Raw genomic sequence first — 16683 nt, 5'->3', positions numbered from 1 at the left:
TATTTATATTGTTAGATATTTGTTCTTTCATGTTTACCCGCTAACAATGTATAATTTCTTTGTACTCCTTTTTCCTTTTTGCTAATTTCCTGTACCCTCCCCTCACGCAATACTCCTTCGGGAGCCTGTGAGGTAACTGAATAAATAAATAAATAAACATGCATGCAAAGCTGGAAATGTGTAGGTTCATTGCAGCATTTTCAATAAATTGCGTATGCAATGTCAAAGTGGTTATTTGGGCGAGTTGGTTATGCATTGCGAAATGTTTCTTCTTCTTTTTTTTTGCGCAAGAGAAAGAGAAAAGGTTCATTAAAATAAAGAAAACTGCAGGGTCCTTCGACAGGCCCTGGCTGTGGGTGGAGTCCGCTGTCCAGGACCCCATGAACGGCGGCCACCCGGCGCGCTCTCACGACCAGAATGTCCTACGAGTTGACGCTAGACAGCAATGTTGGTGCTCATGAGCTGGCATGCGCAAGTGGCGTGGTAGAGCGTGGCCGTGGCATTGCAGTCTGGGCATTGTTGCGAGTGTTCCATGGCGTGATATTGTCACGGTAGTAGAGACGGTGAAGTTACAAATTGAAGTAGTTATTGGGCGAACCTGTGCCCAGCAAAACAAGTAACACTCAGGAACAACGATAGCGGTCAGCGTTAGTCGAAAATCTGATCTGCAGATCAAGCGCGTCGGCTGTTATTTATTTATTTATTTACGCTCAAGGCCATGCAGCCATTACACAAGGCACTGGTCAGAAAGAGAACTAAAGCAGACAATGTGGTACATAAATGTAACTACAACTGCCAACTAGTTCAAGCTTGCCAAATATCTGCGGAATACTACGGAAAATTTGTGTACAAAGTTAAATAACTGCATGTGCATCAAATACGGCTCTTGCTAAAACGTTAAAAAAAGTGCTCCGAAATCTCACGCTGCCATTTCTTTTTCTTTTTTCCAGTTCGGACAAGACCGGGAGTAAGCTGGATGCTCACCATCACAGTTTACACAGTGAGGTGTCGCTTCACAGTTGTCTGAGGCATGACCTTGGGTTCCACATTTCGCACATGTCAATCTGCCATGGCAGCTCTGCGAGCCGTGGCCAAATCTTTGACATTGGAAGCATCTTCTGGGATTAGGAATGTATGGTCTGACAGCTATCTTAGTGTATCTGGTTTCTATTGTTTGTGGCAGATCGCAAGTGGCAAAGGTCAGGATCAGGTGTTTTGTAGGAATTTCTTTATTGTCTCGTCGGATAATGATACGCTGTACGTTGGTTACATTTTGCTCTTTCCAGCCCTCCAATAGTTTGGTTTCGGACAAGTCAATGAGATCTGCATCAGAAACTACTCCGCGTGCTGTATTCATAGAACGGTGAGGTGAAACGGTAACAGGAATGTCTCCAAACGCCACAAGCTTGTTGAGTTTATTGTGCTGCTCTTTATCACGGATCTCAAGCAGGAGGTCCCCGCTCGCCATTTTGGTGACTTTGTAACCTGGGCCAAGGGCGTCAGTCAAGCCTTTTGCGACTAGAAAAGGGGATACGGTTCTTGCTGGTTTTTCGGTCTTCTCACTGTGAACTACTTGGTAACGGGGGAACATTTCTCTTGGTCTGAATAAGCTTAATAGTTCTTCGGTGCGTCCCCTCTTGTGAGGGTGACGATCAAGTAAACGGGGAAATGCAGGCGTTGCCATACTGGTTTGGTTTATTTCGGCGGCAATGGCGGCCACCCACCACGGAGCCCAACTAGGGGACGCTGCAGCACTTAACGCGTAAGGCTGCAGGCGCCAACCGTACATTGCCACTATAACCTAATATATTATACCCAAGGGAGGGCACATACACAAGGTTAACCCAAGCCGCCTGTGAAAATTAGGAAGGGGCGGAAGAGAAGAGATGATAGGAGAGTAAAAGAAAGGAGATAGGAAAGCAAAAGGTTGGAGAGGGGGACAGGAAAAGGCGACCACCGGTTTCCCCCGGGTGGGTCAGTCCGGGGGTGCCGTCTACGTGAAGCAGAGGCCAAAGAGGTGTGTTGCCTCCGCCGAGGGGCCGTAAAGGTCCAAACACCCGGCATCGGCTCAACCCCCAGGATCCCCTTTTCCCCGGACACGGCTAAGCCGCGCACGGCTACACGCGGGAGGGTCCAACCCTCATGTGCTCGGGTACGTGGTGTCGCAACGCACCAAACGCCTGCTTACGCAGACGCCCCTGCGGGATTGTGTCAAAATAGTCTACTGAGGAATGAATAACATGACATTCTATGTTCATTATGATTTTTGTATGTTCATTTATGTTATACTTTACTTTGTTACATTTTGCTATATGGCTTTTCTTCGGGTATTTTCCATTGTGTTTCTTCGCCCAAGAATGTCCTGCTGCTATGTGTATGGGTTTCTCGACCTAGTCAAGCTGCAAAACAGCGGCTTTAGTCCAGAAACGTTCCTTTCAAAGGAAAATAAAATTGAATTGAAATATTGTCACGTAGTAGTGACGCTGAAGTAAACAATAGTAAAACTGTGTATGACGAAACTGGTTGTTTATTGGGCGAACCTGTGCCCACAAAAGCAAGCTACACTCGAAGCACAACGAAAGCGGTGAACACAGTCGGCGGTCGTCGAAATCTGATCAGCGGCGAGACGCGTCGGCTTTTATACCTGACTCATGCAAGGTTCCAGATTAATCCCTGATGCCCGCGTGTCTTCCAGAAAGTTCTAGACAATTCGCGTCGGTCACACAATCAGATAACATAAGCGTCGGTGAAAACAGGCAACGAAAAGAAGCATCGATAACGTCCTAGAAACTTCCGATACAGGCGCGTCCTGCGCCGAGCGATAATGTTTAACATTTGTTAGCCGGTGGAAACAAGCCACCGGTGAAAGATAAACATGTATACGTGTCAATATAAGAGGTGGAGAAGGCGTAGGTTATCAGTTTTGCACCATGACTACGTTTCTGCAAATGTCACTTCAGTTAGGCTCACTGGACACGGCATCAACAGCATTAAGTTCAACTCGCATATTGTGTATGTAAAAATGACTGAAACACTGTGGTGGAGTACCTAATTTTCCATTTTTTTATTACTATCCCTTCAGTGAAAATATTATGTGGGAGGCTTCAAGTACTTCTGGCGATCAATGTGGAGGTTGTCATGGGATAACTAGTTCAAAAAGAAAGCCTGAAAAAGCGGTGATAACAAATGAAATGGTAGCACAGGGTACAAGATAGACAAAAAAAAAACACAGCATAAAAAATCAGAGTTAAAATCTCGCTGACAACAGTGTTTCATAAAAAGGTTAAAGGCACCTTCATAAAGCGGTTTTTTTGCTCCTCCTACCCTCTCTAAGCAGATTAGCAGCAGAGGTTCAATCAGAAATGCCTATAAAAAAGTCCCGCCTCCATGCCACCCTGTGAAAATGGATGTACAGCGAAGCTCGTGCCGACGTTGGACAAGTGCCACCACCACAAGGCGTCGTACCGTCGAGATCAAGTAGTCTAGACGACCTCGTTCACGCACTTTCCGTTAGTGGTTCGACGCCGCGGTGCACGTTCGTGGCGCCCATACGCTCGCGCCTAACCCGCGTTCACCAAGTGAACGTCACTAATTTTTTAACAGTCTTTGCCCTGATGGTCGCATAACACACTGCGCGACCGATGCAACGAACAGAGTGCCCACTCATCAAGGACAGATACATCGTGTCCACATATTCGTCACGTGCGCACGCAAGTCTGCCGGAGTGCAGCATATATCCTCATCCTAGTAGACCCTCCACCTGGCACAAGTGCGTTATCGAACTCATTCAGTTTGTCAAAGTAAAGTGTGTCACTAAGTAAAGTGCATCATTTTAAAGTACGACTTACACACAACCTCCAGGCATCTGGTTTGAACATACGAAAAAACATAATTCTGTTACACAGAAACTCAAGCTCTCGAGTCGGAAATTTTTCTTTGTTGACACGACGGTGTACATGCACGGACGCAGAAAATTTGCCGGGTAGCCTTATACAGCTTCGCTGTAAAACAAACATTCCGAGGTGATATCACCACATGCAACTGCAGTGCCCACAGAGGATATTAGTGCTCAGAGAGCGAAGAAAGCTGATCACATTATAAGTTTTGAAACAATAAGGTTTAAAGCACCTATAGCATGGAGGAGCCCTTGTCAGCCACCGTGTACACTTCATGGTCTTCAATATGGCCGAACATTTTTGAGAGACTGCTAAAGAATCACTCAATGGACTATACCTTTTCTGGTTCTCTGTCATCAACAAGTCGTATAAGGCATTTTGAACAGATGCACCTGCAAAGCACAAAAACATACAGGCTACTATTACACTCACAGTTACACAAGTGCCACGTCCACTTACACTTACATAAGTGCTACATTCGTTATACATTTCTTTGTACTTCTTTGGGGTTCTTTTGTATGCATTTTTGCGTTATATTCTAAGCCCGGCAGTCTGCGGCTCTTAACTTTGCGTACGCAAACCGGTTCGGTTAAGCAAAGGAACTTTTGAGTACGACCGGCTTGAGTTTTTTTTTCTACTCTTTTGGAGTTCCTTTGTAGATATTTTCCTCGTTGTATTACAAGTGCAGAGGTTTGCGGCCCATCAATGGGTTACGAAAACAGGTTCAGTTAACCAAGGGAACCTTTGCTCACGCAAAGGGCAACGTACTTAACGGCAACGTAAGCCTTGCATATTCTTGTACTCCTTTCGGGCTCTTTGGTATGCAATTTTGGGTTCTATTATAAGCCCGGGGGTGACGACCCCTAACTTTGTAAACGCAAACGGCTGTGGTTATTCAAAGGAACCTTTGCGTATGCAAAGGGCTTCGCCCGGCTTGCGTTTTTTGTTCTCCATTGGGGTTATTTTGCATGCGTTTTTGCGTTCTATTATAAACCAACCAGTTTGCTTCCCCTAAATTTATGTACACAAACGGTTTTGAGTAACCAAAGGAACCATTGCGTATGCAAAGTGCCACACCCAGCTTCCGTCCCTTTGTAATCCTTTTGGGTTATTTTGTATGCATTGTTGCGTGCCATATAAGCCCGCCAGTTTGCGGCCTATAACTTTGCGTACACAAACGCGTTCGGTTACCAAAAAAAAACCTTTGCGCACGGAAAGGGCTACACTCGGCTTGCGTTCCCTCGTACTCCTTTGGGGTACTTTTGCATGCATTTTTGCGTTCACTTATAAGCAAGGCGGTTCGCGTCGCCTAACATCGTGTATGCAAACGGGCTTGGGTAATCAAACAAACCTTTGCATATGCAAAGCACAACGCCTGACTTAGGTTGCTTTGTACTGTTATGGGGTGCTTTTGTATGCATTTTTTTCGTTCACTTCTAAGCACGGCGGCTTTCATCCCCCAACTTTTCGTTCGCGAACGGGCCTGGGTAACCAAAGGAACCTTTCTGTATTCAAAGTGCCACGCCCGGCTTTCGTTCCTTAGTACTCCTTTGGGGTTATTTTTTATACATTTTTGCATGCTATATAAGCCTGCCGGTTTGCGTCCTCTAACATTGCGTATGCGAACGGCTTTGGGTAACCAAAAGAACCTTTACATATGCAAAGCACACGCCCGGCTTGCATTGCTTTGTACTCATAAGGGGTTCTTTTGTATGCATTTGTGCGTTCACTGATAAACGCAGCTGCTTCCGTACCCTAACTTTGTACACAAACAGGTCTGGGTAACCAAACGAACCTTTCCGTATTCAAAGTGACACACCAGGCTTGCGATCGGTTATACTCCTGTTGGGTTATTTTGTATGCATTTTCGAGTTATATTATCAACCCGGAAGTTTGCTTCCACAAACTTTGCGTACGCAAACGAGTGTGGGCAAAGAAAGAAACCTTTGTGCAAAGTGCCACGCGCGGTTTGCGTTCTTTTGTACTGCGTTTGGCTTCTTTTGTATGCATTTTTGCGTTCTATTATAAACCCGGCGCTTTGCGTACCCCTATAGCCTTGTGTACACAAACGGACTTGGGTAAAAGAGTCTTCCGTATACAAAGCACCATGCCCGGCTTGCAGTCCCTTTGTACTCCTTAGAGGTTCTTTTGTACGCAGTTGAGCGTTCACTTATAAACATGGCGGTTTGCATCCCCTAACTTTCTGTATGCAAACTGGTTTAGGTAACCAAAAAATGTTTGCATATGGAAAGCACCTCGCCCGGATTGCGTTCTTTTGTACTCCTTAGGGGTTCTTTTGTATGCAGTTGAGCCTTCACTTATAAATGCAGTGGTTTGCGTTACCTCAGTTTCTGTATGCAAACTGGTTTGGGTAACGAGAAGAATGTTTGCGTGTAGAAAGTGCCACGCCCTTCTTACGTTCCTTTGTACTCCTTTTGGATTATTTTGTATGCATTTTTGCGTGCTATATAAGTCTACCAATTTAGGTCCCGTAACTTTGCTTACACAAATGGGTTTGGGTAACCAAAAGAACCTTTGCAAAGCACCACACCCGGCTTGCGTTCTTTTATACTCCTTAGGCGTCATTTTGTAAGAACTTTTGCGGTCTAATATAAACCCAACGGTGTGCGTCCCTTAACATTATGTACGCAAACGCGCATGGGTAACCAAACGAACCATTGCATATGCAAAGCACAATGCCCGGCTTGGGTACTTTTGTACTCCTATGGGGTTCTTTTGTATGCATTTTTTTCATTTTATTATAAGGCTGGCGGCTTGCATCCCCTAACTATGCATACACAAATGGGTTTGCGCAACCAAAAAAACCAGTGCATATGCAAAGTACTACGCCCAGCTTCTGTTCCTTTGTACTCAATGGGGTTCTTTTGTATGCATTTTTGCGTTCTATTATAAACCTGGCGCTTTACGTCCCGTAACTTTGCGTACACAAACGGGTTTGTGTAACCAAAAGAACCTTTCCGTATGCAAAGCGCCACACCCGGCTTGTGTTCTTTTATACTCCTTAGACGTTCTTTTGCATGCGTTTTTCCGGTCTAATACTAACCAAGCAGTGTGCGTCCCCAAACATTGCGTATGCAAACATGCTTGGGTAACCAAACAAAACTTTGTGTATGCTAAACATAACACCGGGCTTGGGTTCCTTTGTACTCCTAAGGAGTTCTTTTGTATGCATTTTTTCGTTCACAAATAAGCACGGCGGTTTTCATCCCCTAACTTTTTGTACGCGAACGGGTTTTGGTAACCAAAAGAATCTTGCCATATTCAAAGTGCCATACCCGGCTTGCGTTATTTAGGTTATTTTGCGGGCATTTTTGCGTGCTATATAAGCCTGCGGGTTTGCGTCCCATCACTTCTCGTATGCAAACGAGTTTGGGTAACAAAAAGACCCTTTTCGTATTCAAAGTGCCATGCCCGTCTTACGTTCCTCTTTGGGTTATTTTGACGGAATTTCTGCATGCTGTATACTCGTAAGCCTGCGGGTTTGCGTCCCCTAACGTTTCGTATGCAAATGGTTTGGGTAACCAAAAAGAACCTTTCCGTATTCAAAGTGCCACACCCGGCTTGCATTCCTCTTTGGGTTATTTTGCAGGCATTTTTGCGTGCTATTTAAGCCTGAGGGTTTGCGTCCCCTAACTTTTTGTATGCAAACGGGTTTGGGTAACCAAAAGAACCTTTTCGTATTCAAAGTGCCATGCCCAGCTTTCGTTCCTTTTTGGGTTATTTTGATAACACTTTTGCATGCTATATAATCCTGCGGGTTTGCGTCCCCTAACTTTTTGAATGCAAACGGGTTTGGATAACCAAAAGAACCTTTTCGTATTCAAAGTGCCATGCCCGGCTTTCGTTTTTTTGGTTATTTTGATGGCATTTTTGCGTGCTATATAATCCTGCGGGTTTGCTTACCCTAACTTTTCGTATGCAAACGGGTTTGGGTAACCAAAAGAACCTTTCCGTATTCAAAGTGCCATACCTGGCTTGCGTTCCTCTTTGGGTTATTTTGTAGGCATTTTTGCGTACTATATGAGCCTGCGGGTTTGCGGCCCCTAACTTTTCGTATGCAAACGGGTTTGGGTAACTAAAAGAACCTTTTCGTATTCAAAGTGCGATGCCCGGATTTCGTTCCTTTTTGGGTTGTTTTGATGGCATTTTTGCGTGCTATATCAGCTGCGGGTTTGCGTCCCCTAACTTTTTGTATGCAAATGGCTTTGGGTAACCAAAAGAACCTTTCCGTATTGAAAGTGCCATGCCCAGCGTGCGTTCCTTTTTGGGTTATTTTGTAGGCATTTGTGCGTGCTATATAATCCTGCGGGTTTGCATCCCCTAACTTTTCGTATGCAAACGGGTTTGGGTAACCAAAAAGAACCTTTCTGTATTCAAAGTGCCATGCCCGGCATTCGTTCCTTTTTGGGTTATTTTGATGGCATTTCTGCGTGCTATATCAGGCTGCGGGTTTGCGTCCCCTAACTTTTCGTATGCAAATGGGTTTGGGTAAGCAAACGAACCTTTCCGTATTCAAAGAGCCATGCCGGCTTGCGTTCCTTTTTGGGTTATTTTGATGGCATTTTTGTGTGCTATATAATCCTGCGGGTTTGCGTCCCCCAACTTTTCGTATGCAAAAGGGTTTGGCTAACCAAAAGAACCTTTCCGTATTCAAAGTGCCATACCCGGCTTGCGTTCCTTTTTGGGTTATTTTGTAGGCATTTTTGCGTGCTATATAATCCTGCGGGTTTGCATCCCCTAACTTTTTGTATGCAAACGGGTTTGGGTAACCAAAAGAACTTTTCCATATTCAAAGTGCCATGCCCGGCTTTTGTTCCTTTTTGGGTTATTTTGTAGGCATTTTTGCGTGCTATATAATCCTGCAGGTTTGCATCCCCTAACTTTTTTGGGTTTGGGTAACCAAAAGAACTTTTTCTTATTCAAAGTGCCATGCCCGGCTTGCATTCCTTTTTGGGTTATTTTGCAGGCATTTTTGCGTGCTATATAAGGCTGAGGGTTTGCGTCCCCTAACTTTTTGTATGCAAACGGGTTTGGGTAACCAAAAGAACCTTTTCGTATTCAAAGTGCCATACCCGGCTTGCGTTCCTCTGAGTTATTTTGCGGGCATTTTTGCGTGCTATATGAGCCTGCGGGTTTGCGGCCCCTAACGTTTCGTATGCAAACAGGTTTGGGTAACCAAAAGAACCTTTTCGTATTCAAAGTGCCATGCCCGGCTTTCGTTCCTTTTTGGGTTGTTTTGATGGCATTTTTGCGTGCTATATCAGCCTGCGGGTTTGCATCTCCTAACTTTTTGTATGCAAAAGGCTTTGGGTAACCAAAAGAACCTTTCCGTATTCAAAGTGCCATGCCCAGCGTGCGTTCCTTTTTGGGTTATTTTGTAGGCATTTTTGCGTGCTATATAATCCTGCGGGTTTGTATCCCCTAACTTTTTGTATGCAAACGGGTTTGGGTAACCAAGAGAACCTTTTCGTATTCAAAGTGCCATGCCCAGGTTTCCTTTTTTTTGGGGGGGGGGTTATTTTGATGGCATTTTTGCATGCTATATAATCCTGCGGGTTTGCGTCCCCTAACTTTTTGTATGCAAACAGGTTTGGGTAACCAAAAGAACCTTTTCGGATTCAAAGTGCCATACCCGGCTTGCGTTCCTCTTTGGGTTATTTTGCGGGCACTTTTGCGTGCTATATAAGCCTGTGGGTTTGCATCCCCCAACTTTTCGTATGCAAATGGGTTTGGGTAACCAAAACAACCTTTCCGTATTCAAAGTGCCATGCCCGGCTTTTGTTCCTTTTTGGGTTATTTTGTAGGCATTTTTGCGTGCTATATAATCCTGCGGGTTTGCATCCCCTAACTTTTTGTATGCAAACGGGTTTGGGTAACCAAAAGAACCTTTCCGTATTCAAAGTGCCATACCCGGCTTCCGTTCCTCTTTGGGTTATTTTGTATGCATTTTTGCGTGCTATATAATCCTGCAGGTTTGCATCCCCTAACTTTTTCGGGTTTGGGTAACCAAAAGAAGTTTTTCTTATTCAAAGTGCCATGCCCGGCTTTTGTTCTATTTTGGGTTATTTTGTAGGCATTTTTGCGTGCTATATAATCCTGCGGGTTTGTATCCCCTAACTTTTTGTATGCAAACGGGTTTGGGTAACCAAGAGAACCTTTTCGTATTCAAAGTGCCATGCCCAGGTTTCCTTTTTTTGGGGGGGGGGTTATTTTGATGGCATTTTGCATGCTATATAATCCTGCGGGTTTGCGTCCCCTAACTTTTTGTATGCAAACAGGTATTGGCTAACCAAAAGAACCTTTTCGTATTCAAAGTGCCATACCCGGCTTGCGTTCCTCTTTGGGTTATTTTGCGGGCACTTTTGCATGCTATATAAGCCTGTGGGTTTGCATCCCCCAACTTTTCGTATGCAAATGGGTTGGGGTAACCAAAAGAACCTTTCCGTATTAAAAGTGCCATGCCCGGCTTTTGTTCCTTTTTGGGTTATTTTGTAGGCATTTTTGCGTGCTATATAATCCTGCGGGTTTGCATCCCCTAACTTTTTGTATGCTAACGGGTTTGGGTAACCAAAAGAACCTTTCCGTATTCAAAGTGCCATACCCGGCTTCCGTTCCTCTTTGGGTTATTTTGTATGCATTTTTGCGTGCTATATAATCCTGCAGGTTTGCATCCCCTAACTTTTTCGGGTTTGGGTAACCAAAAGAAGTTTTTCTTATTCAAAGTGCCATGCCCGGCTTTTGTTCTATTTTGGGTTATTTTGTAGGCATTTTTGCGTGCTATATCAGGCTGCGGGTTTGCGTCCCCTCACTTTTCGTATGCAAATGGGTTTGGGTAACCAAAAGAACCTTTCCGTATTCAAAGTGCCATGCCCGGCGTGCGTTCTTTTTTGGGTTATTTTGTAGGCATTTTTTCGTGCTATATAATCCTGCGGGCTTACATCCCCTAACTTTTGTATGCAAACGGGTTTGGGTAAACAAAAGAACTTTTTCATATTCAAAGTGCCATGCCCGGCTTTTGTTCCTTTTTGGGTTATTTTGTAGGCATTTTTGCGTGCTATATAATCCTGCGGGTTTGCATCCCCTAACTTTTCGTATGCAAACGGGTTTGGGTAACCAAAAGAACCTTTCCGTATTCAAAGTGCCATGCCCGGCTTGCGTTCCTTTTTGGGTTATTTTGCAGGCATTTTTGCGTGCTATACAAGTCTGCCGATTTGCGTCCTCTAACTTTTCGTATGCAAACGGGTTTGGGTAAGCAAAAGAACCTTTCCGTATTCAAAGTGCCATGCCCGGCTTGCGTTCCTTTTTGGGTTATTTTGATGGCATTTTTACGTGCTATATAAGCCTGCGGGTTTGCGTCCCCTAACTTTTCGTATGCAAATGGGTTTGGGTAACCAAAAGAACCTTTTCGTATTCAAAGTGCCATGCCCGGCTTTCGTTCCTTTTTGGGTTATTTTGTGGCATTTTTGCGTGCTATATCAGCCTGCGGGTTTGCGTCCCCTAACTTTTTCGGGTTTGGGTAACCAAAAGAACTTTTTGTTATTCAAGTGCCATGCCCGGCTTGCATTCCTCTTTGGGTTATTTTGCAGGCATTTTTGCATGCTATATAAGCCTGAGGGTTTGCGTCCCCTAACTTTTTGTATGCAAACGGGTTTGGGTAACCAAAAGAACCTTTTCGTATTCAAAGTGCCATACCCGGCTTGCGTTCCTCTTTGAGTTAATTTGCGGGCATTTTTGCGTGCTATATAAGCCTGTGGGTTTGCGTCCCCTAACTTTTTGTATGCAAACAGGTTTGGGTAACCAAAAGAACCTTTTCGTATTCAAAGTGCCATGCCCGGCTTTCGTTCCTTTTTGGGTTCTTTTGATGGCATTTTTGCGTGCTATATGAGCCTGCGGGTTTGCGGCCCCTAACTTTTCGTATGCAAACAGGTTTGGGTAACCAAAAGAACCTTTCCATATTCAAAGTGCCATGCCCGGCGTGCATTCCTCTTTGGGTTATTTTGCAGGCATTTTTGCGTGCTATATAAGCCTGAGGGTTTGCGTCCCCTAACTTTTTGTATGCAAACGGGTTTGGGTAACCAAAAGAACCTTTCGTATTCAAAGTGCCATGCCCGGCTTTCGTTCCTTTTTCGGTTATTTTGATGGCATTTTTGCGTACTATATCAGCCTGCGGGTTTGCGTCCCCTAACTTTTCGTATGCAAATGGGTTTGGGTAACCAAAAGAACCTTTTCGTATTCAAAGTGCCATGCCCGGCTTTCGTTCCTTTTTGGGTTATTTTGTGGCATTTTTGCGTGCTATATAAGCCTGCGGGTTTGCGTCCCCTAACTTTTCGTATGCAAATGAGTTTGGGTAACCAAAAGAACCTTTCTGTATTCAAAGTGCCATGCCCGGCGTGCATTCCTTTTTGGGTAAATTTATAGGCATTTTCGCGTGTTATATAATCCTGCAGGTTTGCGTCCCCTAACTTTTCGTATGCAAACAGATTTGGGTAACCAAAAGAACCTTTTCGTATTCAAAGTGCCATGCCCGGCTTTCGTTCCTTTTTGGGTTATTTTGATGGCATTTTTGCGTACTATATCAGCCTGCGGGTTTGCGTCCCCTAACTTTTCGTATGCAAACGAGTTTGGGTAACCAAAAAGAACCTTTCCGTATTCAAAGTGCCATACCTGGCTTGCATTCCTCTTTGGGTTATTTTGCAGGCATTTTTGCGTGCTATATAAGTCTGCGGGCTTGCGTCCCCTAACTTTTTGTATGCAAATGGGTTTAGGTAACCAAAAGAACCTTTCCGTATTCAAAGTGCCATACCTGGCTTGCATTCCTCTTTGGGTTATTTTTGCAGGCATTTTTGCCGTGCTATATAAGTCTGCGGGCTTGCGTCCCCTAACTTTTTGTATGCAAATGGGTTTAGGTAACCAAAGAACCTTTCCGATTCAAGTGCATGCCCGGCTTCCGTTCCTCTTTGGGTTATTTTGTATGCATTTTTGCGTGCTATATAATCCTGCAGGTTTGCATCCCCTAACTTTTTCGGGTTTGGGTAACCAAAAGAACTTTTTGTTATTCAAAGTGCCATGCCCGGCTTGCATTCCTCTTTGGGTTATTTTGCCAGGCATTTTTGCGTTGCTATCTAAGCCTGAGGGTTTGCGTCCCCTAACTTTTGTATGGAAACAGGTTTGGGTAACCAAAAGAACCTTTGTCATATTCAAAGTGCCATGCCTGGCATTCGTTCTCTTTGGGTTATTTGATGGCATTTTTGCGTGCTATATAAGCCTGTGGGTTTGCGTCCCCTAACTTTTCGTATGAAAATGGTTTGGGTACCCAAAAGAACCTTTCCGTATTCAAGTGCCATCCCAGCGTTACGTTCTTTTGGGTTATTTTGTAGGCATTTTTACGTGCTAATAAGCCTGAGGTTTGCGTCCCCTAACTTTTTGTATGCAAACGGGATTTGGGTAACCAAAAGAACCTTTTCGGATTTCAAAGTGCCATACCCGGCTTGCGTTCCTCTTTGGGGTTATTTTGCGGGCACTTTGCGTGCTATATAAGCCTGTGGGTTTGCATCCCCCAACTTTCGTATGCAAATGGGTTTGGGTAACCAAAAGAACCTTTCCGTATTCAAAGTGCCATGCCGGCTTTTGTTCCTTTTTGGGTTATTTTGTAGGCATTTTTGCGTGCTATATAATCCTGCGGGTTTGCATCCCCTAACTTTTGTATGCAAACGGGTTTGGGTAACCAAAAGAACCTTTCCGTATTCAAAGTGCCATACCCGGCTTCCGTTCCTCTTTGGGTTATTTTGTATGCATTTTTGCGTGCTATATAAGCCTGCAGGTTTGCATCCCCTAACTTTTTCGGGTTTGGGTAACCAAAAGAAGTTTTTCTTATTCAAAGTGCCATGCCCGGCTTTTGTTCTATTTTGGGTTATTTTGTAGGCATTTTTGCGTGCTATATCAGGCTGCGGGTTTGCGTCCCCTCACTTTTCGTATGCAAATGGGTTTGGGTAACCAAAAGAACCTTTCCGTATTCAAAGTGCCATGCCCGGCGTGCGTTCCTTTTTGGGTTATTTTGTAGGCATTTTTTCGTGCTATATAATCCTGCAGGTTTGCATCCCCTAACTTTTTCGGGTTTGGTAACCAAAATAATTTTTCATATTCAAAGTGCCATGCCCGGCTTTTGTTCCTTTTTGGGTTATTTTGTATGCATTTTTGCGTGCTATATAATCCTGCAGGTTTCCATCCCCTAACATTTTGTATGCAAACAGGTTTGGGTAACCAAAAAAACTTTTTCATATTCAAAGTGCCATGCCTGGCTTTTGTTCCTCTTTGGGTTCTTTTGTAGGCATTTCGCGTGCTATATAATCCTGTGGGTTTGCATGCCCTAACTTTTCGTATGCAAACGGGTTTGGGTAACCAAAAGAACCTTTTCATATTCAAAGTGCCATGCCTGGCATTTGTTCCTTTTTGGGTTATTTTTATGGCATTTTTGCGTGCTATATCAGCCTGCGGGTTTGCGTCCCCTAACTTTTCGTATGCAAACGGGTTTGGGTAAGCAAACGAACCTTTCTGTATTCAAAGAGCCATGCCGGCTTGCGTTCCTTTTTGGGTTATTTTGATGGCATTTTTGTGTGCTATATAATCCTGCGGGTTTGCGTTTGCGTTCCTTTTTCTGGTTAATTTGTAGGCATTCTTGCGTGCTATATAAGCCTGCGGGTTTGCGTCCCCCAACTTTTCGTATGCAAAAGGGTTTGGCTAACCAAAAGAAGTTTTTCTTATTCAAAGTGCCATGCCCGGCTTTTGTTCTATATTGGGTTATTTTGTAGGCATTTTTGCGTGCTATATCAGGCTGCGGGTTTGCGTCCCCTCACTTTTCGTATGCAAACAGGTTTGGGTAACCAAAAGAACTTTTCCGTATTCAAAGTGCCCTGCCCGGCATGCGTTCCTCTTTGGGTTATTTTGTAGGCATTTTTGCGTGCTATATGAGCCTGCGGGTTTGCGGCCCCTAACTTTTCGTATGCAAACAGGTTTGGGTAACCAAAAGAACCTTTTCGTATTCAAAGTGCCATGCCCAGCTTTCGTTCCTTTTGGGTTATTTTGATGGCATTTTTGCGTGCTATATAAGCCTGCCGATTTGCGTCCCCTAACTTTTCGTATGCAAACGCGAATTGGGTAACCAAAAGATCCTTACCGTATTTAAAGTACCATACCCGGCTTGGATTCCTTTTTGGGTTATTTTGCAGGCATTTTTGCGTGCTATATAAGTCTGCCGATTTCTGTCCCCGAACTTTTCGAATCCAAACGTTTTTGGGTAACCAAAAAAACCTTTCCGTACTCAAAGTGCCAGCCGGCTTGCGTTCCTTTTTGGAATATTTTGCAGGCATTTTTGCGTGCTATACAAGTCTGCCGATTTGCGTCCTCTAACTTTTCGTATGCAAACAGATTTGGGTAACCAAAAGAACCTTTTCGTATTCAAAGTGCCATGCCCGGCTTTCGTTCATTTTTGGGTTATTTTGATGGCATTTTTGCGTGCTATATAAGCCTGCGGGTTTGCGTCCCCTAACTTTTCGTATGCAAATGGGTTTGGGTAACCAATAGAACCTTTCCGTATTCAAAGTGCCATGCCCGGCGTGCGTTCCTTTTTGGGTTATTTTGTATGCATTTTTGCGTGCTATATAATCCTGCAGGTTTGCATTCCCTAACTTTTTGTATGCAAATGGGTTTGGTAACCAAAATAATTTTTCATATTCAAAGTGCCATGCCCGGCTTTTGTTCCTTTTTGGGTTATTTTGTATGCATTTTTGCGTGCTATATAATCATGCAGGTTTGCATCCCCTAACTTTTTGTATGCAAACGGGTTTGGGTAACCAAAAGAACTTTTTCATATTCAAAGTGCCATGCCTGGCTTTTGTTCCTGTTTGGGTTCTTTTGTAGGCATTTTGCGTGCTATATAATCCTGTGGGTTTGCATCCCCTAACTTTTTGTATGCAAACGGGTTTGGGTAACCAAAAGAACCTTTCCGTATTCAAAGTGCCATGCCCGGAATGCGTTCCTCTTTGGGTTATTTTGTAGGCATTTTTGCGTGCTATATGAGCCTGCGGGTTTGCGGCCCCTAACTTTTCGTATGCAAACAGGTTTGGGTAACCAAAAGAACTTTTTCGTATTCAAAGTGCCATGCCCAGCTTTCGTTCCATTTTGGGTTATTTTGATGGCATTTTTGCGTGCTATATAAGCCTGCCGATTTGCGTCCACTAACTTTTCGTATACAAACGCGAATTGGGTAACCAAAAGATCCTTACCATATATAAAGTACCATACCCGGCTTGCATTCCTTTTTGGGTTATTTTGCAGGCATTTTTGCGTGCTATACAAGTCTGCCGATTTGCGTCCTCTAACTTTTCGTATGCAAACGGGTTTGGGTAAGCAAAAGCACCTTTCCGTATTCAAAGTGCCATGCCCGGCTTGCGTTCCTTTTTGGGTTATTTTGCAGGCATTTTTGCGTGCTATACAAGTCTGCCGATTTGCGTCCTCTAACTTTTCGTATGCAAACGGGTTTGGGTAAGCAAAAGAACCTTTCCGTATTCAAAGTGCCATGCCCGGCTTGCGTTCCTTTTTGGGTTATTTTGATGGCATTTTTACGTGCTATATAAGCCTGCGGGTTTGCGTCCCCTAACTTTTCGTATGCAAATGAGTTTGGGTAACCAAAAGAACCTTTCCATATTCAAAGTGCCATGCCCGGCGTGCATTCCTTTTTGGGTAAATTTGTAGGCATTTTCGCGTGTTA

The 16683-nt window shown here is 44.1% G+C and overlaps 1 protein-coding gene across 1 annotated transcript in view; it reads right to left on the bottom strand.

Annotated features, from left to right (window-relative positions):
* The window catches only part of LOC119447488 (DNA (cytosine-5)-methyltransferase 3C-like), a 352358-nt gene that overhangs the window by 232936 nt on the left and 102739 nt on the right, over nt 1-16683 (bottom strand). Inside the window, exon 6 of the mRNA XM_049663800.1 lies at nt 4234-4288. Within this exon, the coding sequence (XP_049519757.1) occupies nt 4234-4288 (55 nt within the window). The remainder of the gene's footprint in view (nt 1-4233; nt 4289-16683) is intronic.

Source organism: Dermacentor silvarum, chromosome 1 (assembly GCF_013339745.2).
Source record: "Dermacentor silvarum isolate Dsil-2018 chromosome 1, BIME_Dsil_1.4, whole genome shotgun sequence".
Classification (NCBI taxonomy): domain Eukaryota; kingdom Metazoa; phylum Arthropoda; class Arachnida; order Ixodida; family Ixodidae; genus Dermacentor; species Dermacentor silvarum.
Note: the sequence above shows the minus strand (reverse complement) of the source record. Positions and strands in the feature narration are given on the sequence as shown.